The sequence below is a fragment of the Oncorhynchus tshawytscha genome, linkage group LG19 (assembly GCF_018296145.1).
Source record: "Oncorhynchus tshawytscha isolate Ot180627B linkage group LG19, Otsh_v2.0, whole genome shotgun sequence".
NCBI lineage: Eukaryota > Metazoa > Chordata > Actinopteri > Salmoniformes > Salmonidae > Oncorhynchus > Oncorhynchus tshawytscha.
In genome coordinates this window covers 11,355,209-11,380,558 of record NC_056447.1, presented here as the reverse complement: position 1 = coordinate 11,380,558, position 25,350 = coordinate 11,355,209, and the positions used below count along the sequence as shown (strand labels likewise).

General features: G+C 41.4%; 1 protein-coding gene and 1 long non-coding RNA gene across 2 annotated transcripts; one reads left to right on the top strand and one right to left on the bottom strand.

Moving 5' to 3' along the window:
• Positions 1–1,809: 1,809 nt before the first annotated feature.
• Positions 1,810–15,696, bottom strand: LOC112218368. The gene is made up of 4 exons (XR_002948614.2): positions 15,512–15,696; positions 2,970–3,106; positions 2,359–2,681; positions 1,810–2,147 (listed from the first exon to the last, which is right to left on the bottom strand). It is a non-coding gene; the product is annotated as an uncharacterized LOC112218368 (long non-coding RNA).
• Positions 15,697–15,904: 208 nt separating this feature from the next.
• LOC112218367 (CTD nuclear envelope phosphatase 1A) lies at positions 15,905–24,195 on the top strand. Its single transcript, XM_024379098.2, has 8 exons — positions 15,905–16,504; positions 18,508–18,574; positions 19,538–19,656; positions 19,835–19,906; positions 20,389–20,505; positions 21,029–21,140; positions 23,206–23,290; positions 23,407–24,195. Exons 1-8 carry the CDS (start codon positions 16,400–16,402, stop codon positions 23,465–23,467), a joined length of 738 nt encoding a protein of 245 aa, XP_024234866.1. The 5' UTR covers positions 15,905–16,399; the 3' UTR covers positions 23,468–24,195.
• Positions 24,196–25,350: the final 1,155 nt, after the last annotated feature.

Here is a 25,350-nt window from a genome sequence, read left to right as displayed (position 1 = left end):
TGCGGTCTCTCCTTCACTGCAGCCGAGGTGAGTAAGACATTTAAACGTGTTAACCCTCGCAAGGCTGCAGGCCCAGACGGCATCCCCAGCCGCGCCCTCAGAGCATGCGCAGACCAGCTGGCCGGTGTGTTTACGGACATATTCAATCAATCCCTATACCAGTCTGCTGTTCCCACATGCTTCAAGAGGGCCACCATTGTTCCTGTTCCCAAGAAAGCTAAGGTAACTGAGCTAAACGACTACCGCCCGTAGCACTCACTTCCGTCATCATGAAGTGCTTTGAGAGACTAGTCAAGGACCATATCACCTCCACCCTACCTGACACCCTAGACCCACTCCAATTTGCTTACCGCCCAAATAGGTCCCATCTGGACAAGAGGAATACCTATGTGAGAATGCTGTTCATCGACTACAGCTCGGCATTCAACACCATAGTACCCTCCAAGCTCGTCATCAAGCTCGAGACCCTGGGTCTCGACCCCGCCCTGTGCAACTGGGTACTGGACTTCCTGACGGGCCGCCCCAGGTGGTGAGGGTAGGCAACAACATCTCCTCCCCGCTGATCCTCAACACTGGGGCCCCACAAGGGTGCGTTCTGAGCCCTCTCCTGTACTCCCTGTTCACCCACGACTGCGTGGCCACGCACGCCTCCAACTCAATCATCAAGTTTGCGGACGACACAACAGTGGTAGGCATGATTACCAATAACGACGAGACGGCCTACAGGGAGGAGGTGAGGGCCCTCGGAGTGTGGTGTCAGGGAAATAACCTCACACTCAACGTCAACAAAACTAAGGAGATGATTGTGGACTTCAGGAAACAGCAGAGGGAACACCCCCTATCCACATCGATGGAACAGTAGTGGAGAGGGTAGCAAGTTTTAAGTTCCTCGGCATACACATCACAGACAAACTGAATTGGTCCACTCACACACACAGCATCGTGAAGAAGGCGCAGCAGCGCCTCTTCAACCTCAGGAGGCTGAAGAAATTTGGCTTGTCACCAAAAGCACTCACAAACTTCTACAGATGCACAATCGAGAGCATCCTGGCGGGCTGTGTCACCGCCTGGTACGGCAACTGCTCCACCCTCAACCGTAAGGCTCTCCAGAGGGTAGTGAGGTCTGCACAACGCATCACCGGGGGCAAACTACCTGCCCTCCAGGACACCTACACCACCCGATGTCACAGGAAGGCCATAAAGATCATCAAGGACAACAACCACCCGAGCCACTGCCTGTTCACCCCGCTCTCATCCAGAAGGCGAGGTCAGTACAGGTGCATCAAAGCTGGGACCGAGAGACTGAAAAACAGCTTCTATCTCAAGGCCATCAGACTGTTAAACAGCCACCACTAACATTGAGTGGCTGCTGCCAACACACTGACACTGACTCAACTCCAGCCACTTTAATAATGGGAAATGATGTAAATATATCACTAGCCACTTTAAACAATGCTACCTTATATAATGTTACTTACCCTACATTATTCATCTCATATGCATACGTATATACTGTACTCTATATCATCGACTGTATCCTTATGTAATACATGTATCACTAGCCACTTTAACTATGCCACTTTGTTTACATACTCATCTCATATGTATATACTGTACTCGATACCATCTACTGTATCTTGCCTATGCTGCTCTGTACCATCACTCATTCATATATCCTTATGTACATATTCTTTATCCCCTTACACTGTGTATAAGACAGTAGTTTTGGAATTGTTAGTTAGATTACTTGTTGGTTATTACTGCATTGTCGGAACTAGAAGCACAAGCATTTTGCTACGCTCGCATTAACATCTGCTAACCATGTGTATGTGACAAATAAAATTTGATTTGATTTTGATTTGATCCTAAACAAAGAAAAGATCCTGATTTAAAATGGTCAATTCCATCAGTGACATTAACATTTCAGAGTTATTTGAAATATAAATGATAAATTATGATAATCTAACCGTCAGCATTCATGTCAGCTCCCTCATTAACTGCAGAATCTGCCATCTGGATCAGCTCCTGAAGTTCAGCTCCCTGAGTGGCCTTGCTTATCATGATGATCTTTTGCTTGAATATAGTTGGTCACCTCTCCAAAAACTTGATGTTCCCTCTCCAAACAGCAGCACAAAACACTGTTCAATCTGAAACAAATAAGACAAAGAACAAAACATTAGTTTTGTGCAAGTCAATTTATTTCTCTCAAAACGTTGAATTTTAACCTCCAAAACAGAGTTTGAGTAAATCACCAGCCTACACATTAATTTAACTACTATTACGGAAGTGTTGTTTTTGTTTAAATTTACTGGCCAACCTGAATTGGCATCTAGAGATTGAACACAATAAAAGTCTTACCAAGCCCTTCACATCCAGAAAGCGTGGAAATTCGGTTAGGATGGTGGAGCATTTACTCGGGTCATCTTCTTCCTGTACTCAAAGGTCAATCTCATCTTCTGTTTGACTGTTTCTTCATCAGAACAATGCTTCATAAGAGGAATGGCATCTCTGCACCGGTCTTCACTCAGGGTAGCCAAAGTGGATGAACTGGACTCCCTCTCAGCAGCTGGCCCTCCATAGTATAGTTGAGTGGGCCGTTTCTCAGATGAAGCCAAATACCTCTGAACGGTTTTCATTCTATACGAGAGGTACCCTTTAATATTAGGGTCGTAATATTGTTCCTTAAGAAAATGAACATGGTTACTAATCTTGAAAGAAAAAACAAATAACCAAATCCCATTTGCTTTGGTCCCCAGTAAGCTAAATATCAGGAGTGATTTTTGAATCAGTATCATGCCCATCGAATTTGATACAAGAGAAATCTTCTACCAATAGCAGTGGGTGGTGAGCATTAGCCTAACCAATTATGTGACTGAGATACTGATACAGAAGTCATTTTTAACATTCAGCAGATTTGAGAGCTAGTAATGCTCAACAATTTTCATTATGCATCTTTACTTTAAACTTACCCGTGAGAGTCTGTCATCGCCGAAACAAGAATATTGATCATCTTTCGTCTGGTGCAGTCAATCAGGCTTTTAGTTTTGTAGCACTCCTTGATGACAACCTCTCCACCAGGCTTTTCCTTCAGTATGCTCTCTATTAGCTGTAAAAAAACAGCAGTGAAAAATCCATTTGTTGGCAGGTGAATTGAAGAATGAATTACAAACTTACATTGTTTGCCTCGTCATCAGATCTTTGATGCTTTCGTAAGGGGCTTCCATCCTCGCTCAAAATGACTGCATCAACCGACTCATGGTCTTAATTTTTTTATTTCACCTTTATTTAACCAGTTAGGCCGGTTGAGAAAAAGTTCTCATTTACAACTGCGACCTGGCCAAGATAAAGCAAAGCAGTGCGACAAAAACAACAGAGTTACAAACAAACGTAGAGTCAATAACACAATAGAAAAATCTATGTACAGTGTGTGCAAATGTAGAAGAGTAGGGAGGTAAGGCAATAAATAGGCCATAGAGGCAAAACAATTACAATTTAGCATTAACACTGGAGTGATAGATGTGCAGATGATGATGTGCAAGTAGAGATACTGGGGTGCAAAAGAGCAAGAAGATAAATAACAATATGGTAGTTGAGTGTGCTATTTACAGATTGGCTGTGTACAGGTACAGTGACAGGTACAGTGATCGGTCAGCTGCTCTGACAGCTGATGCTTAAAGTTAAAGGGAGATATATAAGACTCCAGCTTCAGTGATTTTAGCAATTCATTCCAGTCATTGGCAGCAGAGAACTGGAAGGAAAGTCATGCCCAAAGTGTTGGATTTGGGGAGGACCAGTGAAATATACCTGCTGGAGCACGTGCTATGGGTGGGTGTTGCTATGGTGACCAGTGAGCTGAGATAAGGTGGGGCTTTATCTAGCAAAGATTTATATATGACCTGGAGCCAGTGGGTTTGGTGATGAATATGTAGCGAGGGCCAGCCAACAAGAGCATACAGGTCACAGTGGTGGGTACTATATGGGGCTTTGGTGACAAAACGGATGGGACTATGATAGACTACATCCAGTTTGCTGAGTAGAGTGTTGGGGGCAATTTTGTAAATGGCATCGCCGAAGTCAAGGATCGGTAGGATAGTCAGTTTTACAAGGGTATGTTTGGCAGCATGAGTGAAGGAGGCTTTGTTGCGAAATAGGAAGACGATTCTAGATTACATTTTGGATTGGAGATGCCTAATGTGAGTCTGGAAGGAGAGTTTACAATCTAACCAGATACCTAGGTTTGTGAAGTTGTGCACATATTCTAAGTCAGAACCGTCCAGAGTAGTGATGCTAGTCGGGCAGGCGGGTGCGGGCAACAATCTGTTGAAGAGCATGCATGTAGTTTTACTAGCATTTAAAAGCAGTTGGAGGCCACGGTAGGAGTGCTGTATGTCATTGAAGCTTGTTTGGAAGTTTGTTAACACAGTGTCCAAAGAAGGGTCAGATGTATACAGAATGGTGTTGTCTGCGTAGAGGTGGATCAGAGAATCACAAGCAGCAAGAGCGACATCATTGATATATACAGAGAAAAGAGTCGGCCCGAGAATTGAGCCCTGTAGCACCCCCATAGAGACTGCCATAGGTCTGGACAGCAGGCCCTCCGATTTGACACACTGAACTCTATCTGAGAAGTAGTTGGTGAACCAGGCGAGGCAGTCATTTGAGAAACCAAGGCTACTGAGTCTGTCAATCACCGCATTCTTATCGGCAGAGTCGAAAGGCTTGGCCAGGTCGATGAATACAGCTTCCCAGTACTGTCTTTTATCGATGGCGGTTATGATATCGATATCGTGGAAAAGGTATGGTGGGATTCGAAATGGTCGGTGATCTGTTTGTTAACTTGGCTTTCGAAGATTTTAGAAGCGCAGGGTAGGATAGATATAGGTCTATAACAGTTTGGGTCTAGAGTTTCTCCCCCTTTGAACAGGGGGATGACCGCGGCAGCTTTCCAATCTTTGTGGATCTCAGATGATACGAAAGAGGTTGAACAGACTGGTAATACATGTTGCAACAATTTTGGTGGATCATTTTGGAAAGAGAGGGTCCAGGTTGTCTAGCCCAGCTGATTTGTAGGGATCCAGATTTTGCAGCTCTTTCAGAACATCAGCTGTCTGGATTTGGGTGAAGGAGAAGCGGGGAGATGGGGGCTTGGGCAAGTTTTTGCAGGGGGTGCAGAGCTGTTGGCCGGGGTAGGGGTAGCCAGGTGGAAAGCATGGCCAGCCGTAGAAAAACGGTTCTTGAAATTATCGATTATGGCAGAATTATTGGTGGTGACAGTGTTTCCTATCCTCAGTGCAGTGGGCAGCTGGGAGGAGGTGCTCTTATTCTCCATGGACTTTACAGTGTCCCAAAACCTTTGGAATTAGTGCTACAGGATGCAAATTTCTGTTTGAAAAAGCTAGCCTTAGCTTTCCTAACTGACTGTGTATGTTGGTTCCTGACTTCACTGAAAGTTGCATATCGCGGGGCTATTCCATGCTAATACAGTGCACCAAAGGCTGTTCTTAGTTCTACGTTTTTTGAATGGGGCATGCTTATTTAAGATGGTGAGGAAAGTGTGTTTAAAGAGCAACCAGGCATCCTCTAATGACAGGATGAGGTCAATATCCTTCCAGGACACCCAGGCCAGGTCGATTAGAAAGGCCTGCTGGCTGAAGTGTTTTAGGGAGCATTTGACAGTGATGAGGGGTGGTCGTTTGACCGCGCACCCATTACGGACGCAGGCAATGAGGCAGTGATCGCTGAGATCCTAGTTGAAGACAGCAGAGGTGTATTTAGAGGGGAAGTTGGTCAGGTTGATATCTAAGAGGGTGCCCATGGTTACGGATTTAGGGTTGTACCTGGTAGGTTCCTTGATAATTTGTGAGATTGAGGGCATCTAGCTTAGATCGTAGGATGTCCGGAGTTTAGGTTTAAGCATATCAAATTTTAGGTCACCTAACAGTACGAACTCTGAAGATAGATGGGGGGCAATCAATTCACATATGGTGTCCATGGCACAGCTGGGGGCTGAGGGGGGTCTATAACAAGCGGCAATGGTGAGAGACTTGTTTCTGGGAAGGTGGATTTTTAAAAGTAGAAGCTCGAACTGTTTGGGCAGACCTGGATAGTATGACAGAACTCTGCATGTTGTAGTTGGGATGGAAATTTCAGGATTTTTGGTGGCCTTCCTAAGCCAGGATTCAGACACAGCTAAGACATCAGGGTTGTTGGAGTGTACTAAAGCAGTGAATAAAACAACCTTAGCGAGGAGGCTTCTAATGTTAACATGCATGAAACCAAGGTTTTTGCAGTTACAGAAGTCAACAAATGAGAGCGTCTGGGGAATGGGAGTGGTGCTGGGGGCTGCAGGGCCTGGGTTAACCTCTACATCACCAGTGGAACAGAGGAGGAGTAGGATAAGGGTACAGCTAAAGGCTATAAGAACTGGTCGTCTAGTGCGTTCGGAACAGAGAGTAAAAGGAGAAGATTTCTGGGCGTGGAAGAATAGATTCAAGGCATAATGTATAGACAAGGGTATGGTAGAATGTGAGTAAAGTCGAGGTAAACCTAGGCATTGATTGATGATGAGAGGGGTTATGTCTCTAGAGGCACCAGTTAAGCCAGCAAATAGACTATTCAATTCATATTCACTGTCCTGGAATATGGACAGCCCAATTAGGCCAGTAAAATACACTCGTAATTCCAGCTAGTCACTATATTATATTGTCATGTTCTAGGAGCAGTCTTACAAGCCCGCCAAAATCAACTGGTGATAACGTGAGTGGGAAACGAAGTTAGCTAGACTAGCTAGCTGCCGATGCAATGGTCACAATATGTATCTATAAGCATCACCCTAAAGTGAAAAATGTAGTTAAAATTTGGCTAAATAAACAACTCACCTTAATCAGATTAGTCCTCAATATATAGTAAGCAGCTGAAATAAAGAGAACAAACTAGCATGAGGCTAAAAAGCTTGGGGCTGAAATGACACGCGCGCGCTTCGAACCACCACGTGGAGCAGGCTAACTGCATCTAGCAAAGACGTGCAAAAAGTGAAACGCAAGTAACTCTAACATTAGCTGCACACAATCAAAACGGTTGCTTTTTATGTTACACTGAAAGTATCAAGTATTTAAATTAAAATAGCTAAATAATATCAGCAAAATAATTGTTTAAAACTCACCTTTGTGTGGAACAAATTTTGTTTATTGAACAATGGCGTCGAGAAAAGAGGACATTTTCATGCGGAAACTGAATGTATGGGGCGGGGTTGTGATGAGGTTTACATTTACTGAGTAAAGATCTACACTAATAGAGTAAAATTGTATACCTTAGCAATTAGCACCAGTTATCAGCACTGATGCTAGGGGTCATTTGGCACTGCCTGTTGCTAAAACAACTATGGGAGTCAATCGCTTTTAACAGTGAATTTAACACTGGTGATTTCACTGTGTATTTACACAAATGATAACACACATCACTCCATTCAGTGCTTCCTATATCCATGCTCAGTAAAGCTGTCAAGGCAAAGGGTTGCTACTTTGAAAAAACTCAAATATAAAATATATTTTGATTTGTTTAACACTTTTTGGGTTACTACATGATTCCATGTGTATTATTTCATAGTTTTGATGTCTACATTGTAGAAAATAGTACAAATAAAGAAAAACCCTGTGTTAAAAATGTGTTACACGGAGCGAAACAGGTGAACCCAAGAGCAGACTCAGATGAGGAACTGGGATGAGGTAACCAAGGTATTTATTGAAACACGGGGGGGGAGATTGTGTTTTAATACAATACGCTAAAAAACAAGATGTATTAATAATGGCTGTTGATTTTTTATTTTACCTTTATTTAACAAGGCAAGTCAGTTAAGAACAAATTCTTATTTTCAATGACGGCCTAGTTTAAAGGCAGAACGACATATTTGTACCTTGTCAGCTCGGGGATTTGAACTTGCAACCTTTCGGTTACCAGCCCAATGCTCTAACCACTAGGCTACCCTTCAAAACTTTAGAAGCTTTCAACTTAACGTTGGACTCATTAAAGGAAAAAGCTTCTACCAGTTCGTTGTGAGTAATCTCTGTTCTGATGTCCAGAAGCTATTTTTGGTCATAAGAGACGGTAACAGCAGCATTATGTAAAAAAAATAAGTTATAAACAACGTTAAAAAAACAAACTAAGTAACAGTTGGTTAGGAGCACGTAAAGCGTCAGCCATCCTCTCTGTCGCCATTTACTCAGTACTTTGTTGAAAGACTTTGGCAGCGATTACAGCATCAAGTCTTCTTGGATATGATGCTGTAAACTTGGCACACCTGTATATAGGGAGTTTCTCCCATTGTTCTCTGCAGATCCTTTGAAGAACTGGCATGTTGGATGGGGATCATTGCTGCACAGCTATTTTCACGTCTCTCCAGAGATGTTCGATCGGGTTCAAGTCCGGACTTTGGCTGGGCCACTCAAGGAGAGACTTCAGAGACTTGTCCCAAAACCACTCCTGCATTGTCTTGGCTGAATTTTTAGGGTCGTTGTCCTGTTGGAATGTGAACCTTCACCCCTGTCTGAGGCCCTGAGCGCTCTGGTGCAGGTTTTCATCAAGGATCTATCTAAACTTTGCTGTGTTAATCTTTGCCTCGATCCTGACTAGTCTCCCAGTCCCTACCGCTGAAAAACATCCCCACAGCATGATGATGCCACCAGGTTTCCTCCAGATGTGATGCTTGGCAATCAAGCCAAATAGTTCAATCTTGGTTTCATTAGATCAGTGAATCTTGTTTCTCATGGTCTGAGAGTCTTTAGGTGCCTGTTGGCAAACTCCAAGCAGGCTGTCATGTGCCTTTTACTGAAGAGTGGCTTCCATCTGGCCCCTCTACCATAAAGGCCTGATTGGTGGAGTGCTACAGAGATGGTTGTCCTTCTGGAAGTTTCTCCCATCACCACAGAGGAACTCTAGAGCTCTTTCAGAGTGACCGTCAGGTTCTTGCTTCCCTGATCAAGGCCCTTCTCCCCTGATTGCTCAGTTTGGCCAGGTGGCAAGCTCTAGGAAGACCCTTGATGGTTCCAAACTTCCTCCACTTAAGAATGATGGAGGCCACTGTGATCTTGGGGACCTTCAATGCTGCAGAAATGTTTTTGGTTCCCTTCCCCAGATCTGTGCCACGACACAATCCTGTCTCTGAGCTCTACGGACAATCTCGTAGACCTCATGGCTTGGTTTTTGCTTATATAGACAGGAGTGTGCCATTCCAAATCATGTCCAATCAGTTGAATTTACCACAGATGGACTCCAATCAAGTTGTAGAAACATTTCAACGATGATGAATGGAAACAGGATGCACCGGAGTTCAATTGTAAGCCTCATAGCAATGGGCCTGAATACTTATGTAAAAAAAGGTATTTCTGTTCATATTTAATACATTTGCAAAAATAAATGAAAAAAAAAATTTTTTTACTCGCTTTGTCATTATGAGGTATTGTGTGTAGATTGCTGAGATTTTTTTATATATATTTTAGAATAAGGCTATAACGTAACAATGTGGGAAAAGTAAAGGGGTCTGAATACTTTCCGAAGTTACTGTACAGTTAAATGCACTTAAAAAGAACAATGGGTGGATACTCATACCCAGAATCTTGTTCACATGTCTAAATGATAAAGTTAAGAACAGTATAACAATATGGAAGAAAATTAAATATATTCTACAAGAATCAATATCACTCCCAAAAAACACAACCCTATGGATAGCTTTTTAGAATTCACCGATAAATTGGTCCACATGGAAAACTAAAGGCATAGAAACTCTAAATGACTTGGTAAAACATTCTCCATTGACAGAATTAAAAAACAATTTTGGACTGACCAATGTAGCTATTTTCAAACCCTTGCAACTTAAGAGTTTCATATCACGAAATTTCATTTTGAAATCTTTTGAACATGATAGCAATCTTAAGGGAATCCTATTTGAGTCTGAAAATTATATTCATATGATAGGTAAGATATACAAAACCTTACAGTGAGCCTATCCAACTGACAATCTCTTAGAAAAAAAATGAGCTGCTGTAACCAAGACATAAAAAGAACTGATATCGGCACAAGATGGAGGGAATGTATGCTTAATCCATTATAAACTAATGTACAGAATATTCAGTTCAAGTCGGAAGTTTAGATACACCTTAGCCAAATACATTTCAACAGTTTTTCACAATTCCTGACATTTAATCAGAGTAAAAATTCCCTGTCTTAGGTCAGTTAGGATCACCACTTTATTTTATTTGAATGTGAAATGTCAGAATAATACAGAGTAGTTGAGAGAGTGATTTATTTCAGCTTTTATTTTTTTCATCACATTCCCTGTGGGTCAGAAGTTTACATACACTCAATTAGTATTTGGTAGCATTGCCTTTAAATTGTTTAACTTGGGTCAAACGTTTCGGGTAACCTCCCACATGCTTCCCACAATAAGTTGGGTGAATTTTGGCCCATTCCCCCTGACAGAGCTGGTGTAACTGAGTCAGGTTTGTAGGCCTCCTTGCTCGCACAAGCTTTTTCAGTTCTGCCCACATATTTTCTATGGGATTGAGATCAGGGCTTTGTGATGGCCACTCCAATACCTTAAGTTTGTGATCTTTAAGCTGTTTTGCCACAACTTTGGAAGTATGCTTGGGGTCATTGTCCATTTGGCAGACCCATTTGCGACCAAGCTTTAACCCATTTGCGACCAGGCTTTATGTTGCTTCAATATATCCACATCATTTTCCTACCTCATGATGCCATCTATTTTGTGAAGTGCACCAGTCCCTCCTGCAGCAAAGCACCCCCACAACATGATGCTGCCACCCCTGTGCTTCACGGTTAGGATGGGGTTTTTCGGCTTGGAAGTTTCCCCCCTTTTCCTCCAAACATAACGATTTTCATTATGGCCAAACAGTTCTATTTTTGTTTCATCAGACCAGAGGACATTTCTCCAAATTACAATCTTTTTTCAACTGTATTATACAAAATTCGCTAAATCTATAGCATAACGGTAGAGTCATGTCTTAAATGTAAAACTAACAATGACGCAATAATCTATGTCTTCTGGGAACGCTATGAAGTCCAAAAGTTATGGGCAGAGTTATAAAGTTGGCTGTCAGAAGTATTACAATCTAAATCTACTAATAATTTGACTGTCTGCATATTTCAAGACATGGCCATTGAGGGTGCAGTTAGATACCAGATGGGTTGGACAATACTTCTCATCAATGATCCTGAAAAAATGTATACTTAAATACTGGAAATCAACCAATGCTCCATTGTTGACACAATGGAAAGGTCAAATGCTTTATTATCTAAATGTTGAAAGAGTGTGGGTTACGGAGAGAACCAAAATGATGCAGTTTGAGGCCATGTGGCAGAGAGTGATGCAGGTGCTGGAGATGGGGGTGTGAGCAGGTGAGTCTGGGCAGGCTAATGTTGTTGATGTTTGTGTGTGTTTGTATACTGTCATTTGTATGTGTATGTTTCGTATTGTAAAAAAATATATATACAGTAGATTCTGCCCCCTAGGTAGACGGGGCTTTCCAAAACCTTGGGCTAGTTATAAAAACTGAATGAACAACACACCAAGTAGCTAGTAGCAAGCAAGTCTGTGACCTCAGAACTTCTCTAGAAGAATCAATCAAGTTGTCGAAACATCTCAAGGATGATGAACGGAAACCCGATGCACCTGAGTTTTATTTCATGTCTCATAGAATACTTAGGTATTTCTGTTTTTCCTTTTTAATACATTTTCAAACATTTCTAAAAACCTGTTTTCGCTTTGTCATTTTTGGTTATTGTATGTAGATTGATGAGGGACATTTTTTTAAAATTGATTTTAGAATAAGGCTGTAATGTAACAAAATGTGAAAAAAGTCAAGGGGTCTGAGTACTTTCCCTGTACATTCGCTATGAATGCAGGAGTTTGTGGTAAACTATGAGCAGACAAATAGACTGGAAGTAAGGAACTTTCAGATTCTAACAGTGAAATTAAAAGATACCCGTTTGAGATCGCTGAGGAGTTTTTATTTATTTATTTATGACTAAAATGTAATGTTGTTAACATTAGATATGATTATGGCAGAGCCATTGTGAAATTCTCCTTCAACTCTAATTTGTTTGAGGGGCACCGCACTACTCTGGCTGACCCTCTAAAACAATACATTTCACTGTACCTATTTAGTGTGTGACAATAAACCGTTTGGAATAGAGCTCACCCACTGGATCATGAGCGTCAGCCTATAAGGCACTTTGCTGGCTAATATGCCTGCAAGGAGCTTTGCACATTAAACAGCCTACAAGGCAGCATCCTGCCTTATCAGCCTCTGAGGCTTCTATTGAATCTGAAAGCTAATCTATTCAGCCTGTCAGGAATGGAGCTCTGTACATTTAAATATTATCCACAAAACATTAAGTGTTAGAATTATATAAATATTAGTTTTGCAAGCTAACAACCAGCATAAATAACTAGCCAGTTTGCTAGCTAGCTCACAAGAAGGCCCAACTTAGCTAGACTAGCTAGCTAAGTTGCCTTAATTTTAAAAGATGCTAGCTATATTATATGTTTTTCCTTCAGGGAGTGAACGTAATAAGTCTTACATGGAGAAAATCAGACCTCTCTGAAATGAAAATGGATGGCCCTCCCTTCAGCAAAATATATTTACCTAAACCCTCCCTGAACGCTTAAAAAAACAAGCAACCTTTACCTATACCCAAAATATTAATTCAACTGTAAAGTGGATAGCAGAGAACATGTCTACAGTTCTAATCTATACCATCACTTCTTGGACAGACCATTTTTAGAAACTGTTCTTCATCCTCTAACTATTACATGGCAACGCAGGAATTTTGATAGCGCACAGGGTTGCGGGCCAGAAGGTTGTGGGGTTGCAGACCACCATGGACAAGTGTAGGGGTAGAAAGATCTCATATATAGTAAAAGCATTGCATGACTCTATCGTTGTATTTGCAGGTCTGAGAAAAAAAAAGCCCTTTATAAACATTTCATGCAATTCTATGTCACCTCCATCCACCATGCACTCTTTAAATAGCCTACTGCCGTGTCAGTGAAGGGCTGTTAAGTTACAACCAACACTCGAATTGAGGGGGTATGAGAGGTCTACTTTTTATTAAAGAATATGGCAAACTACAAGCTAAGAATGGACAGAAAAATAGGCCTGTGTTCATTTTATTATATTTTCTTATGCCAAATTAGTGTGTATTGTTTCTAACAAAACTGTCCATTTTTGCTAATAATGAAATCTGAGCCATCATTATAAATCTGAGCATGGTACTTTAAAAAGTTAGGCCTAACTTTCTACACCAAACAGAGTAGGCCTACTGATTCAGAAAAATATAAGCTTTAACTGCTGGCTACTCTTCTTCCATGGCTTACTCCAACGAAAGAAGGCCACAAGTGTTTCCCTAAAAACTGTCTGGGTTTAAACATATTTTATTCTACAGAAAGTGACTAGCTTAATAAATTGGTAGTGACAGAATTAGATTACTTCCCAAACAAAGTAAATGTTTTGCCCTCTCGGCTACAGCAGGTTGTAGTTCAGCATCTGAATGTCAAAGAAACAAAACAATGATCTCCTCAAATGCATTAGAGTCACATCTTTCCCACTGTATTTTTTAAATCAAATCAAATATTATTAGTCACATTTGCCGAATACAACAGTTGTAGACCTTACAGTGAAATCCTTACAAGCCTTTACCCAACAATGTAGTGAAAAAATAATAATATCCCAAAACAATAATAAGACATAAAAGTAACAAATAATTAAAGAGCAGCAGTAAAATAACAATAGTGAGGCTATATTCAGGGGGTACCGGTACAGAGTCAATGTGCGGGGGGCACCGGTTAGTCGAGGTAATTGAGGTAATATGCACATTACCGTTCAAAGGTTTGCGATCACTTAGAAATTTCCTTGTTTTTGAAAGAAAAGCTTTTGTCCATTAAAATAACATCAAATTGATCAGAAATACAGTGTAGACATTGTTAATGTTGTAAATGACTATTGTAGCTGGAAGCGACAGATTATTTATGGAATATCTACTTAGGCATACAGAGGCCCTTTATCAGCAACCATCTCTCCTGTGTTCCAATGGCACAATGTGTTAGCTAATCCAAGTTTATAATTTTAAAAGGCCAATTGATTATTATAAAACCCTTTTGCAATTATGTTAAAACTGTTGTTCTGACTAAAGAAGCAATACAATTGGCCTTCTTTAGACTAGTTGAGTATCTGGAGCATCAGCATTTATGGGTTCGGTTACAGGCTCAAAATGGCTAGAAACAAAGACCTTTCTTCTGAAACTCGTCAGTCTATTCTTGTTCTGAGAAATGAAGGCTAATCCTAGCGAGAAATTGCCAAGAAACTGAAGATCTCGTACAACGCTGTGTACTACTCCCTTCACAGAACAGCGCAAACTGGCCCTAACCAGAATAGAACGAGGAGTGAGAGGCCCCGGTGCACAAGTGAGCAAGAGAACAAGTACATTAGAGTGTCTAGTTTGAGAAACAGACGCCTCACAAGTCCACACCTGGCAGCTTCATTTAAATAGTACCCTCAAAACACCAGTCTCAATGTCAACAGTGAAGAGGCGACTCCGGAATGCTGGCCTTCTAGGCAAAGTTGCAAAGAAAAAGCCGCATCTCAGACTGGCCAATAAAAATAAAAGATTAAGATGGGCAAAAGAACACAGACACTAGACAGAGGAACTCTGCCTAGAAGGCCAGCATCCCAGAGTCGCCTCTTCACTATTGACGTTGAGACTGGTGTTTCCCAGGTACTATTTAATGAAGCTGACAGTTATTAAAGTGAATATGCATAGATAACAGAGAGTAGCAGCAGCGTAAAAGGGGGGAGGGGTTTAATGCAAATAGTCTGGGTAACCATTTGATTAGATGTTCAGGAGTCTTATGGCTTGGGGATAGAAGCTGTTTAGAAGCCTCTTGAACCTAGACTTGGCGCTCTGGTACTGCTTGCCATGCGGTAGCAGAGAGAACCGTCTATGACTAGGGTGGCTGGAATCTTTGACAATTTTTAGGGCCTTCCTCTGACACCACCTGGTATAGAGGTCCTGGATGGCAGGAAGCTTGGCCCCAGTGATGTACTGGGCAGCAAGAGCAGAGCAGGCCGGGGTTCAGGGTTGGAATATCCATTGCCGTGCAATGCAGCCTAGTTTAATTAACACCATCCCAGCAGCTAGCTTAAAAAATAATAAATATATATATATATATATATAAAAGTTTATTCTCTGCTTCACTAAGCATGCGCTTTGTAGACTTTAGGCTATGGATCATTAGATTGAGACCACACTTAATTAATAGCCTATAATTCTACTTGATATTGTGTGCCCAGCAGAGAATCAGAGATGAGAACTAATTCTAAAACACTAAGAAATATTGAAGTTTCATAAATTACAAATTGCATGACCCTCCCCTGGACTAGATTAATAAAAAAAATTAAAAAACACTCCCTTAAACTGAAATTGAAAAAGTATTACCCACCCCATTTTCCTCCAGGTACCCATTGTGTACATTTCGATCCATCCCCAAGGCTTCAGCTTTCTGGCTCTGTTTGAATGTGGCTCGATGGCTCGTTGTTCGTTGCATGCGATTGACTCTGGTCTTGGGGCTGTACGCAGCCTGGGATACATGGCTGCCTGTCAGGCGATGTTCAGGGCTTAAATGCCCCACGAGCTTCTCTCAACCGGCTACGAAAAGGTCACTTCCGGTCGTAACTGTTGCTGCATTCATTTTCTGGTCGGAACTAGGGAACTCTGAAATGTCCGACTTGCTAATAGTTTATAGTTACACACGTGCCGCATTCTCTCAGTTAGCAAGTTGGCATTTTCTAGTTTCCTAGTTCTGAATAGCACCTAAACGTGGCATGTATACCGCCTAGTCGAAACCACGTAGTTATGGCGGCGTGCTGTCCAGTTCCGGATTTGTTTGAAGTATGTGTTGACGGCGTCTAGTTGGGACTTTGGCATATTTCGTCAACCAACTTCAATTTGTCAACCTAACTAAGCAAAGTTAGAATTGTATCGTTGGTATTTTATAAGGACGTTTCCTTTTATACACTTTTCTAGCTTACCAGGGCTAGCTAAACTAGCGACCGAGAACCAGCGAATGCTAGTTGCTACTCGCCTGGATTCATCGCTTTCATTTTTAATGACGGTTTAGCTACTTTTTAAAAGGGTTTTTTCTTCATTCATTTTCAATCGAGTGTGGCGAAAGTAGGATTTGAACTGAGCACACGATTGCTATTGGCCGGTGTCTACTTGACCTGCAGCTGCAGGTTCTGGAGGGAAGAGGCTGGGGACCCGACTCAACCGGAGTCTCTCGGGCTGTACCGCTATTTGTGCCGAGAATACTGCTTGAGTGACTGTCGAAATGCTGAAGACCCGTCAGTGTTTACTTGGCATTCGCACTTTCCTCGGAGTGACGTCTAGAATATGGGGGTTTATTCTGTACATACTCAGGAAACATTTAAGGACGGTGAGTATTCTAGAAATGTATATTTAATACATTGGCCTCCTACTATGGGATTTCCCTAATCAATTTCACTCGGATAATGATAGTTGGATAAACTAATAGCACACACTTGGCCCATTTGGACTTGCCAATGCTCTTGAGACGGTCCATCTGAAGCACACACACACACACACACATATATATATATATATATATATATATATATGAGAGAGAGCGAGAATGCATTGCACAGGAAGAAGCTGTACTCTATCGCCTGTCATGGACAGTGTTGTGGACAGTGTTTATGACACTGTATGAACATGGTGATGATTGGACTCGGGACTTTGGATATGGATTAGATGTTTCAGGTGTAACTAAGCAGAGCTGGGAACTCTATACACACTCTGAAATAGTACCATTTCTTCATACTTGAAAATAAGAAAGGGAAGAGCAGTGGATAAACCAAAACATCTGAATCTGACTACACTTTTTACAAAAAAGTACAAATGCTGTCTTTTACAAGACCTAAACCAAGTTCTCTCAAAATATGATTATCATTTTTCTTCAAATATTTTATAACCAGTTTAGCTGACAGTGTATTGCAGGTTCGGGGGTGGCAGGGTAGCCTAGTGGTTAGAGTGTTGGACTAGTAACCAGAAGGTTGCAAGTTCAAACCTCTGAGCTGACATGGTGCAAATCTGTCGATCTGCCCCTGAACAGGCAGTTAAACCACTGTTCCTAGGCCGTCATTGAGAATAAGAATTTGTTCTTAACTGACTTGCCTAGTTAAATAAAGGTCAAATAAAAAATTGCCTAGTAGAAATCCTTGCTGGATAGATGGTTGTATATTTCCTCTCTGTTGACTCACTCTAGTGTAACCTAGAGCTTCCCATCTGTTCAGATGGAATAATGGCTCTTCAGACAAACAACCCCTCTCTGTCGACTCTCTGTAGTGTAACCTAGAGCTTCCCATCTGTTCAGATGGAATAATGGCTCTTCAGACAAATAACCCCTCTCTGTTGACTCTCTGTAGTGTAACCTAGAGCTTCCCATCTGTTCAGATGGAATAATGGCTCTTCAGACAAATAACCCCTCTCTGTTGACTCTCTGTAGTGTAACCTAGAGCTTCCCATCTGTTCAGATGGGATAATGGCTCTTCAGACAAACAACCCCTCTCTGTTGACTCTAGTGTAACCTAGAGCTTCCCATCTGTTCAGATGGGATAATGGCTCTTCAGACAAACAACCCATTTGGATGACCTTTCCCTGTTTTATGTAACCACTTGACTAAGTGGGGTATTTTCTTCAACCAGCCAACTATAATCAGCATGGTAATCCCTATTAGCCACTCACTCATTGTTCAGCTGGTCCTATAACAACTTTTTGCTGCAGAACCGAACCAATCCACTGTAGTAGGAAAAGGAGAAGGCAATAGCTTGCATACTACTGACTTCACACCGTATTCACACAGCATGGTACGCTGGACATTCTGTCAATAAAGCGTGGTGACTGAGCAGGTTTTTGTTTTTATCAGCTCTACAGTACAAGCAAAAGTATCCTACTCTATATGTGTGTGTGCACAAAGGTCTCACAAGGCTGCCTGCCTTGAAACTACCCTGTTGCGTCTGTTTGACAGTCCTGGACAGCTGAGGATGTGTGTACATGTGTGCTTGCGTATGTGTGTTAAATATAGCCCTGGTGCAGAGGGCAAATTGAAGTGTGATTCCTGGAGGAGAACCACTGTATGTATCTATGTTGGAGGAGTATTTGAAAGAAATAGAGCAGTGCCAAACTGTGTTGGTGTCATTGGAATGTAATTTCACATATGTCTGGAACCCATTGAAGTCTTATGTAATTCCAGGTGCATAGTAAAAAAAAAACAATATTTGACAACTCCAGCACACTGCTATTGCTCTACAATGTATCTAACAAATGGCCTAACCTTATTGTGTTTATAAGAACAACTTTTTGGAATTTGTCATTCTTCAGGTTCTCAATTTTGACAGTTGCTCATCTCTTCCTGTGCAGGTAATCCAGTACCAAACAGTGCGTTATGACACATTACCTCTGTCGCCTGTGTTCATAAACCGACTCAGTAAGTATCCTGTTTATTTTCAACAATGCTATAATAATAATATATTTATTTTATATAGAGCTGTTCATTATACAGATAATCTCAAAGATGCTTAAAAACAAAAGTCACATCCGGCTGTGACTGGGAGTTCCATAGGGCGGCACACAATTGGCCCAGCGTCATCCGGGTTTGGCCGGGGTAGGCCGTCATTGTAAATAAGAATTTGTTCTTAACCGACTTGCCTAGTTAAATAAAGGTGAAATACAAATATTTTTTAATGTAGTTTGGATGAAAAAAGTAAGTAAGAAAGGTCCGGATCATCAGGCCAGCCCTTGCAATCCCCAGCTTCTCTGCAGACTCAGTGGGTAGATACTCCTCAAACAACATGTTGCACCCACCTGTGTGAAGCCGGCATCCTCTAGATTTCTAATTATTGCGCCAATTATTGGGATAGTCCTCCTTGGAGTGAGAGATCCACTACAACAAGCCTCTGTGATGTCCAAGCCTATGCTATCTCCAGTTTCAAATCAAATGAAAGCTAGTTAGCCTCTGGGCAAAACGAACTCTTGCCGGTGTCATAACACCGTTGAATCAGTATATAAATAATCAAAACTTAGTAGGCTAACAAAATCCAATATAAAATCAAATAAAGAAAACACAAACAATAAAATATAAAACATCTTTAGAGGAGCGCTCTGCCTAGTCTACTTCATGGTGCCATGGCAACCACAAACTAATGTCTCATAAGAAGGTCAAAAGTTCTTAGCCTTGTCCCAGATCTTTTTGTGCTGTCTTGACAACTGTTAATGTCGCTATCGTGATTGTCATGACATTGACAGTAAGAGTTGGTGTGAGGGAAGAAACAGATCTGGGACCAAGCTATGAAACCAGGGATTTATGGCTTAGGCAGAAACTGATACATTTGAGGTTACTTGTTTAGTTTTTCTCCCTGGTGTTGAATGTGATTGCGCTCTTGCTCATCAGATGCCGTTAAGAGGAAGATTCTGGTGCTGGACCTTGACGAGACCCTAATTCACTCCCACCATGACGGGGTGGTGAGACCCACAGTGAGACCAGGCACTCCCCCAGACTTCATTCTAAAGGTAATGGCCTATACGTTTACTGTCTGACTGATTTATTAACATCACCTTGTCAACACACACACACCAGACTGACTAATACTCATCGTTGACTCATTAACTCCAGGTATATGTTTCCTAACCTTTCCTGCTCTTATTCTCTTTCTCCCTCATTATTTATTTATTTCTCTCTCTTGTGAAGGTGGTAATCGACAAACATCCTGTCAGGTTTTTTGTACATAAAAGACCGCATGTGGACTTCTTCTTAGAAGTGGTGAGTGATAGTGCCTTTTGTGTCAATATCCAAATAATTATTCTTATATACTGTATCACAATCGACCGTGATTGGGAGTCTCATAGGGCGACGCACAATTGGCCCAGCGTCGTCTGGGTTTGGCCAGTGTAGGCCGTCATTGTAAATAAGAATTTGTTCTTAACCGACTTGCCTAGTTAATATATATATTTTTTTTTAAATTGAGGATTAATTGTCTATGTAAATTAGTTCCATGTGTTTGTAGGTTTTCAAGAGGCTAAGGAAATTCTAAGTCTTGTGTTGTTTATTCTCTCTACCGTAGCTCTTGGGGATGAGGATAAATGTGTGAAAAGTGCATTGAGCTAGCATCAATTATCAACTGGGGTTGTAGACTACAGTTCATTAATTTGCAATTGATTAATCACTTGTACTTATTTTGAACACATTTGTCTAGTGGTTCTCTCTTGCCTGTTTGTTTGTGTGCCTGTTTGTTTCTCTCTTAGGTAAGTCAGTGGTATGAGCTGGTGGTTTTCACGGCCAGTATGGAAATCTATGGCTCAGCTGTGTCTGACAAGCTAGACAAGGACAGGGACATCCTGAAACGAAGATACTACAGACAGGTAAACAAACCTACTGACACAGGTTCACTTCATCTCTGTACAGTTATGCTCAGTCTTCTACTCTAAAGGCTGGTTTCCTGGACACAGGTTAAGCTTAGTCCTAGACTAAGCACTTTCAATTCACTTTTAATTCTGTGTCCAGGGAACTGGCCCTGGATGTCTATTTGTCATTATTTAGAGCAGGGATGTCAAATATACGGCCCGCAAGCCCATTCAATCCGACCTGCGGGTGGTTTGATAAAATGACTAAAACCAAATCGAAACTGTAGAAATTATATTGGACCTACATTTATAGTCTCTTCACTCTGTCCAGCTTGATAACAGTCATCAGTCAGGCAGCATCGAAAATTTCAAAAGCCATGGATAGAGGACTATGAAGACCGAATGTGGTCCGCGGGGCAACATTTCAACATTTGTTTGACACGCCTGATTTAGAGGTTCTCTCTAGAAAGGATGTACAGTTAGACTTGTCACTCATTTGCAACAAATACAACTCTCGTTTATTCCTCTTTTCTCTGTCTAGCACTGTACATTGGATCTGGGTAGTTATATTAAAGATCTTTCTGTGGTGCACAACGATCTATCTAGTGTAGTCATCCTGGACAACTCGCCTGGGGCCTACCGCAGCCACCCTGGTAAGCAACTGCCTTGATGTTATATTTACTACATGTACAGTGCCTTCAGAAAGTATTCAAACCCCTTGACCTTTCCCACATTGTTGTTACAGCCTGAATTTGAAATAGATGACATTTTGATTTTGTGTCAATGATCTAGACAAAGTACCACTTAATCCCAAAGTGGAATTGTGTGTTTGTTTTTTATGTTTACACATGAATAACAAATGAAAAGCTGAAATGTCTTGAGGCAGTAAGTATTCAACCCATTTGTTATGGCAAGCCTACATAAGTTCAGGAGTAAACATTTGATTAACAAGTTGCATGGGACTCTGTATAATAATAGTGTTTAACATTATTTTTGAATGACTACCTCATCTCGGTATCCCACACATACAATTATCTGTAAGGTCCCTCAGTCAAGAAGTACATTTCAAGCACAGATTCAACCACAAAGATCAGGGAGGGTTTCCAATGCCTCACAAAGAATGGCACCTATTGGTAGATGGGTGAAACTAAAAAAAATATTGAATATCCATTTGAGCATGGTGAAGTGATCAATTGCGCTTTGGATGGTGTATCAATACACCCAGTCACTACAAAGATACAGGCGTCCTTCTTAACTCAGTTGACAAGGGAGGAAGGAAACCGCTCAGGGATTTCACCATGAGGCCAATGGTGATTTTAAAACCGAGTTTAATGACTTGAAAATGGCTGTCTAGCAATGATTATCAACCAACTTGACAGAGCTTGAAGAATTGAACAAATAATCATTTGCAAATATTGTACAATCCAGGTATGCAAAGCTCTTAGAAACTTACCCCAAAACAATCACAGCTGTAATTGCTGCCAAAAGTGATTTTGGGTGATTAGGTCTGGCTCTGTCAGCATTCCAATTCATCCCCAAAAAAGGTGTTCGATATGATTGAGGTCAGGTTCGCTGTGCAGGCCAGTCAAGTTCTTCCACACCCATCTCGACAAACCATTTCTGCATGGACCTCGCTTTGTGCACGGGGATGTTGTCATGCTGAAACAGGAAAGGGTTTCCCCAAACTGTTGCCTCAAAGTTGGACGCACAGAATCATCTAGAATATCATTGTATGTGGTATCGTTAAGATTTCCCTTCAATGGAAGTAAGGGGCCTAGCCTGAACCATGAAAAACAGCCCCAGACCATTATTCATCCACCAAACTTTACAGTTGGCACTATGTATCTTGGCAGGTAGCGTTCTCCTGTCGGACTGCCAGATGGTGAAGCGTGATTCATCACTCCAGAGAACGTGTTTCCACTTCTCCAGAGTCCAATGGCGACGAGCTTTACACCAGTCCAGGTGACACTTGGCATTGCACATGGTGATCTTAGGCTTGTGTGCGGCTGCTCGGCCATGGAAACCCATTTCATGAAGCTCCTGACGAACAGTTATTGTGCTGACGTTGCTTCCAGAAGCAGTTTGGAACTCTGTAGTGAGTGTTGCAACCGAGGACAGACGATTTTTACACGCTACACGCTTCTGCACTCAATAGTCCTGTTCTGTGAGCTTGTGTTGCCTACCACTTACAGTTGACCGGGGCAGCTCTAGAAGGGCTGACATTTGACTAACTGACTTGTTGGAATCCATCATGGTGCCACGTTGAAAGGCACTGAGTTCTTCAGTAAGGCCATTCTACTGCCAATGCTTGTCTATGGAGATTGTATGGCTGTGTGCTCGATTTTATAATAGAACTGTCAGAAACGGATGTCAGAAATAGCCAAATCCACTCATTTGAAGGGGTGTCCACATACCTTTGTATATGTATTGTATATTTGTGTTTTATTTTTAATAAATGTTTTAAAAAATCCTATGATTTTTCTTTCACTTTGACATAAGTTGACATCCCACTTTGTAACATAACAATGTGTAAAAAGTCAAGATGTGTGAATACAAGGCTCTATGCTGCAACTCACACAGCCAAATACACTTTAGATATATTCCTATCTACCACACTATTATTCCAAACTAAGTTTCAAAAGGGGCTTTTCTTATGTCATCATGAATCTGTCCTGTCTCCTTATCCTCTTGTCAAACATCTGTGTGTTCACTTCACAGACAACGCAATACCCATCAAATCGTGGTTCAGCGACCCAAGCGACACAGCTCTTCTTAACCTGCTACCCATGCTAGACGCCCTGAGGTATGTCTGAAAGATATTACACCTGTGATGAGCGGCCAAGACTAGTGATAACTCATTAGTCTGTTGTTTTCCATAGTAATTCTCCAGTTTCTCTTCCCTCTTCATCTCAATCTCAGGTTCACCTCAGATGTCCGGTCCGTCCTCAGTCGAAACCTCCATCAGCATCGGCTATGGTGATTCGCCATCGGCGCCAGCCTCAGCAGCTCCACTTCCTCTTTTTTAGAATGCCTTCTCTGCTGGTTGTTGCGCCACCCCCCCCCCTGCTCAGCTCACATCTCCCCTGTGTGAGCCTTTTTAAGAAGGGTGAGGACAAAGACTGGGGGCCACAAATACCGAGGAGGGAGCTATGTATAAGGAAGGAAAACAAAGTGGAGAGGGCAAATTTTTTTATTTGTATTTTTCCTGAATGGAAACTCTTGCCTTAAAGTCCTTGGATTCTGGGAGTGCATGTTGAGTGTGTTTGTGTAAACATGTGAGAGTATGCTTGCATCAGTCACTTTTTTGTTGTTGTTGATGAAATATGAAATCTTTTAAACTATTGACTATGGAAATACTGATTATGAGACGATGAAGAAACCAGTCCTTATTTCAGAAAAATGACTTGAATGTTGTGTAGTTAATACAGATGTAAGATTTTGACCCTTCTTCTCCATCCACAGAGCAAAGTTAAGTTTTATTTTCATCAATCTTTCTATTCATGAGCATGTTTTCTTCCTTGGACTTTTTCAAGCCTGATTTACTCCTGTTCTCTTTAAACCATGTACCATGTACACATTATCCCATTTCCTTCAATGTAACTCCAACATCCTGGCCCATTGAAAAATGTAAGCTAAGGCCTTTGGTGGGTTTCTGTCGGTCAGACATCAAATCAATCAGTGTCCAATAAATTGCTTGGCATCATACTATTTTACTGACCTTCATTCATGATTGTTGTCTCATGTAGTGTTACTGCTTATATTTTGTGATCTTTGTTCGCTGCATTCCATGGTGAATCTCTGAAACATACATTTCTGAGCAATATTTAAAAAACCATATTGGCTGACATGGATCCATACGGTCTATGCATGGATCACACACAGCTGTGTTTGACTCGTGATTATTCTGCATTTATTAATTATTGAATTGATAGACTTTTCCTGTCAGTGGAAATATATTTTCTGACGTACAGGTCTTTCATCCAGCCTGGAGCAGGACAGAAGTGTTTGAATGGGGCAAATGTCCAGGGGGTGTCCAGGGACCCCTTCTCATTTAGTCCTGTGAACTTGCCAAAAACTGTGATATTGACCATGATATTGCAATAAGGTGTAATTGCAGACTGTTAATTGGGGCGTTTCTCGATATCAACGCCCATTTGTACCTGCCATTGGTCAGTTCCCACACTGTCCACAAACTGTTTATAATCGAGGAAACTTATTTTTTTACTTGAGTTTGAGTTTTAAAAAAATTTTTTACAGGGACAGTGCACATTAATCAACGTTTCAGTAAAAGTGCCGGTTTTAGCCAGCTGGCTAATTTTCAACCGCAGTCCCTGGGCAGGTTATTAAAAACAATTACAATATACAGTGGGGCAAAAAAGTATTTAGTCAGCCACCAATTGTGCAAGTTCTCCCACAACTATGACCGACAAAATGAGAAAAAAAAAAATCCAGAAAATCACATTGTAGGACTTTTTATGAATTTATTTGCAAATTATGGTGGAAAAAAAGTATATGGTCACCTACAAACAAGCAACATTTTTGGATCTCACAGACCTGTAACTTCTTCTTTAAGAGGCTCCTCTGTCCTCCACTTGTTACCTCTATTAATGGCACCTGTTTGAACTTGTTATCAGTATAAAAGACACCTGTCCACAACCTCAAACAGTCACACTCCAAACTCTACTATGGCCAAGACCAAAGAGCTGTCAAAGGACACCATAAACAAAATTGTAGACCTGCACCAGGCTGGGAAGACTGAATCTGTAATAGGTAAGCAGCTTGGTTTGAAGAAATCAACTGTGGGAACAATTATTAGGAAATGGAAGACATACAAGACCACTGATAATCTCCCTCGATCTGGGG

Coding starts and splice junctions, on each gene's coding strand:
- LOC112218367 (XM_024379098.2), top strand. CDS start 16,400: ATGCTGAAGACCCGTCAGTGTTTACTTGGCATTCGCACTTTCCTCGGA. Junction 19,657..19,834: donor CCCCAGACTTCATTCTAAAG/GTAATGGCCTAT, acceptor TCTCTTGTGAAG/GTGGTAATCGACAAACATCC. Junction 23,291..23,406: donor CCCATGCTAGACGCCCTGAG/GTATGTCTGAAA, acceptor TCTCAATCTCAG/GTTCACCTCAGATGTCCGGT.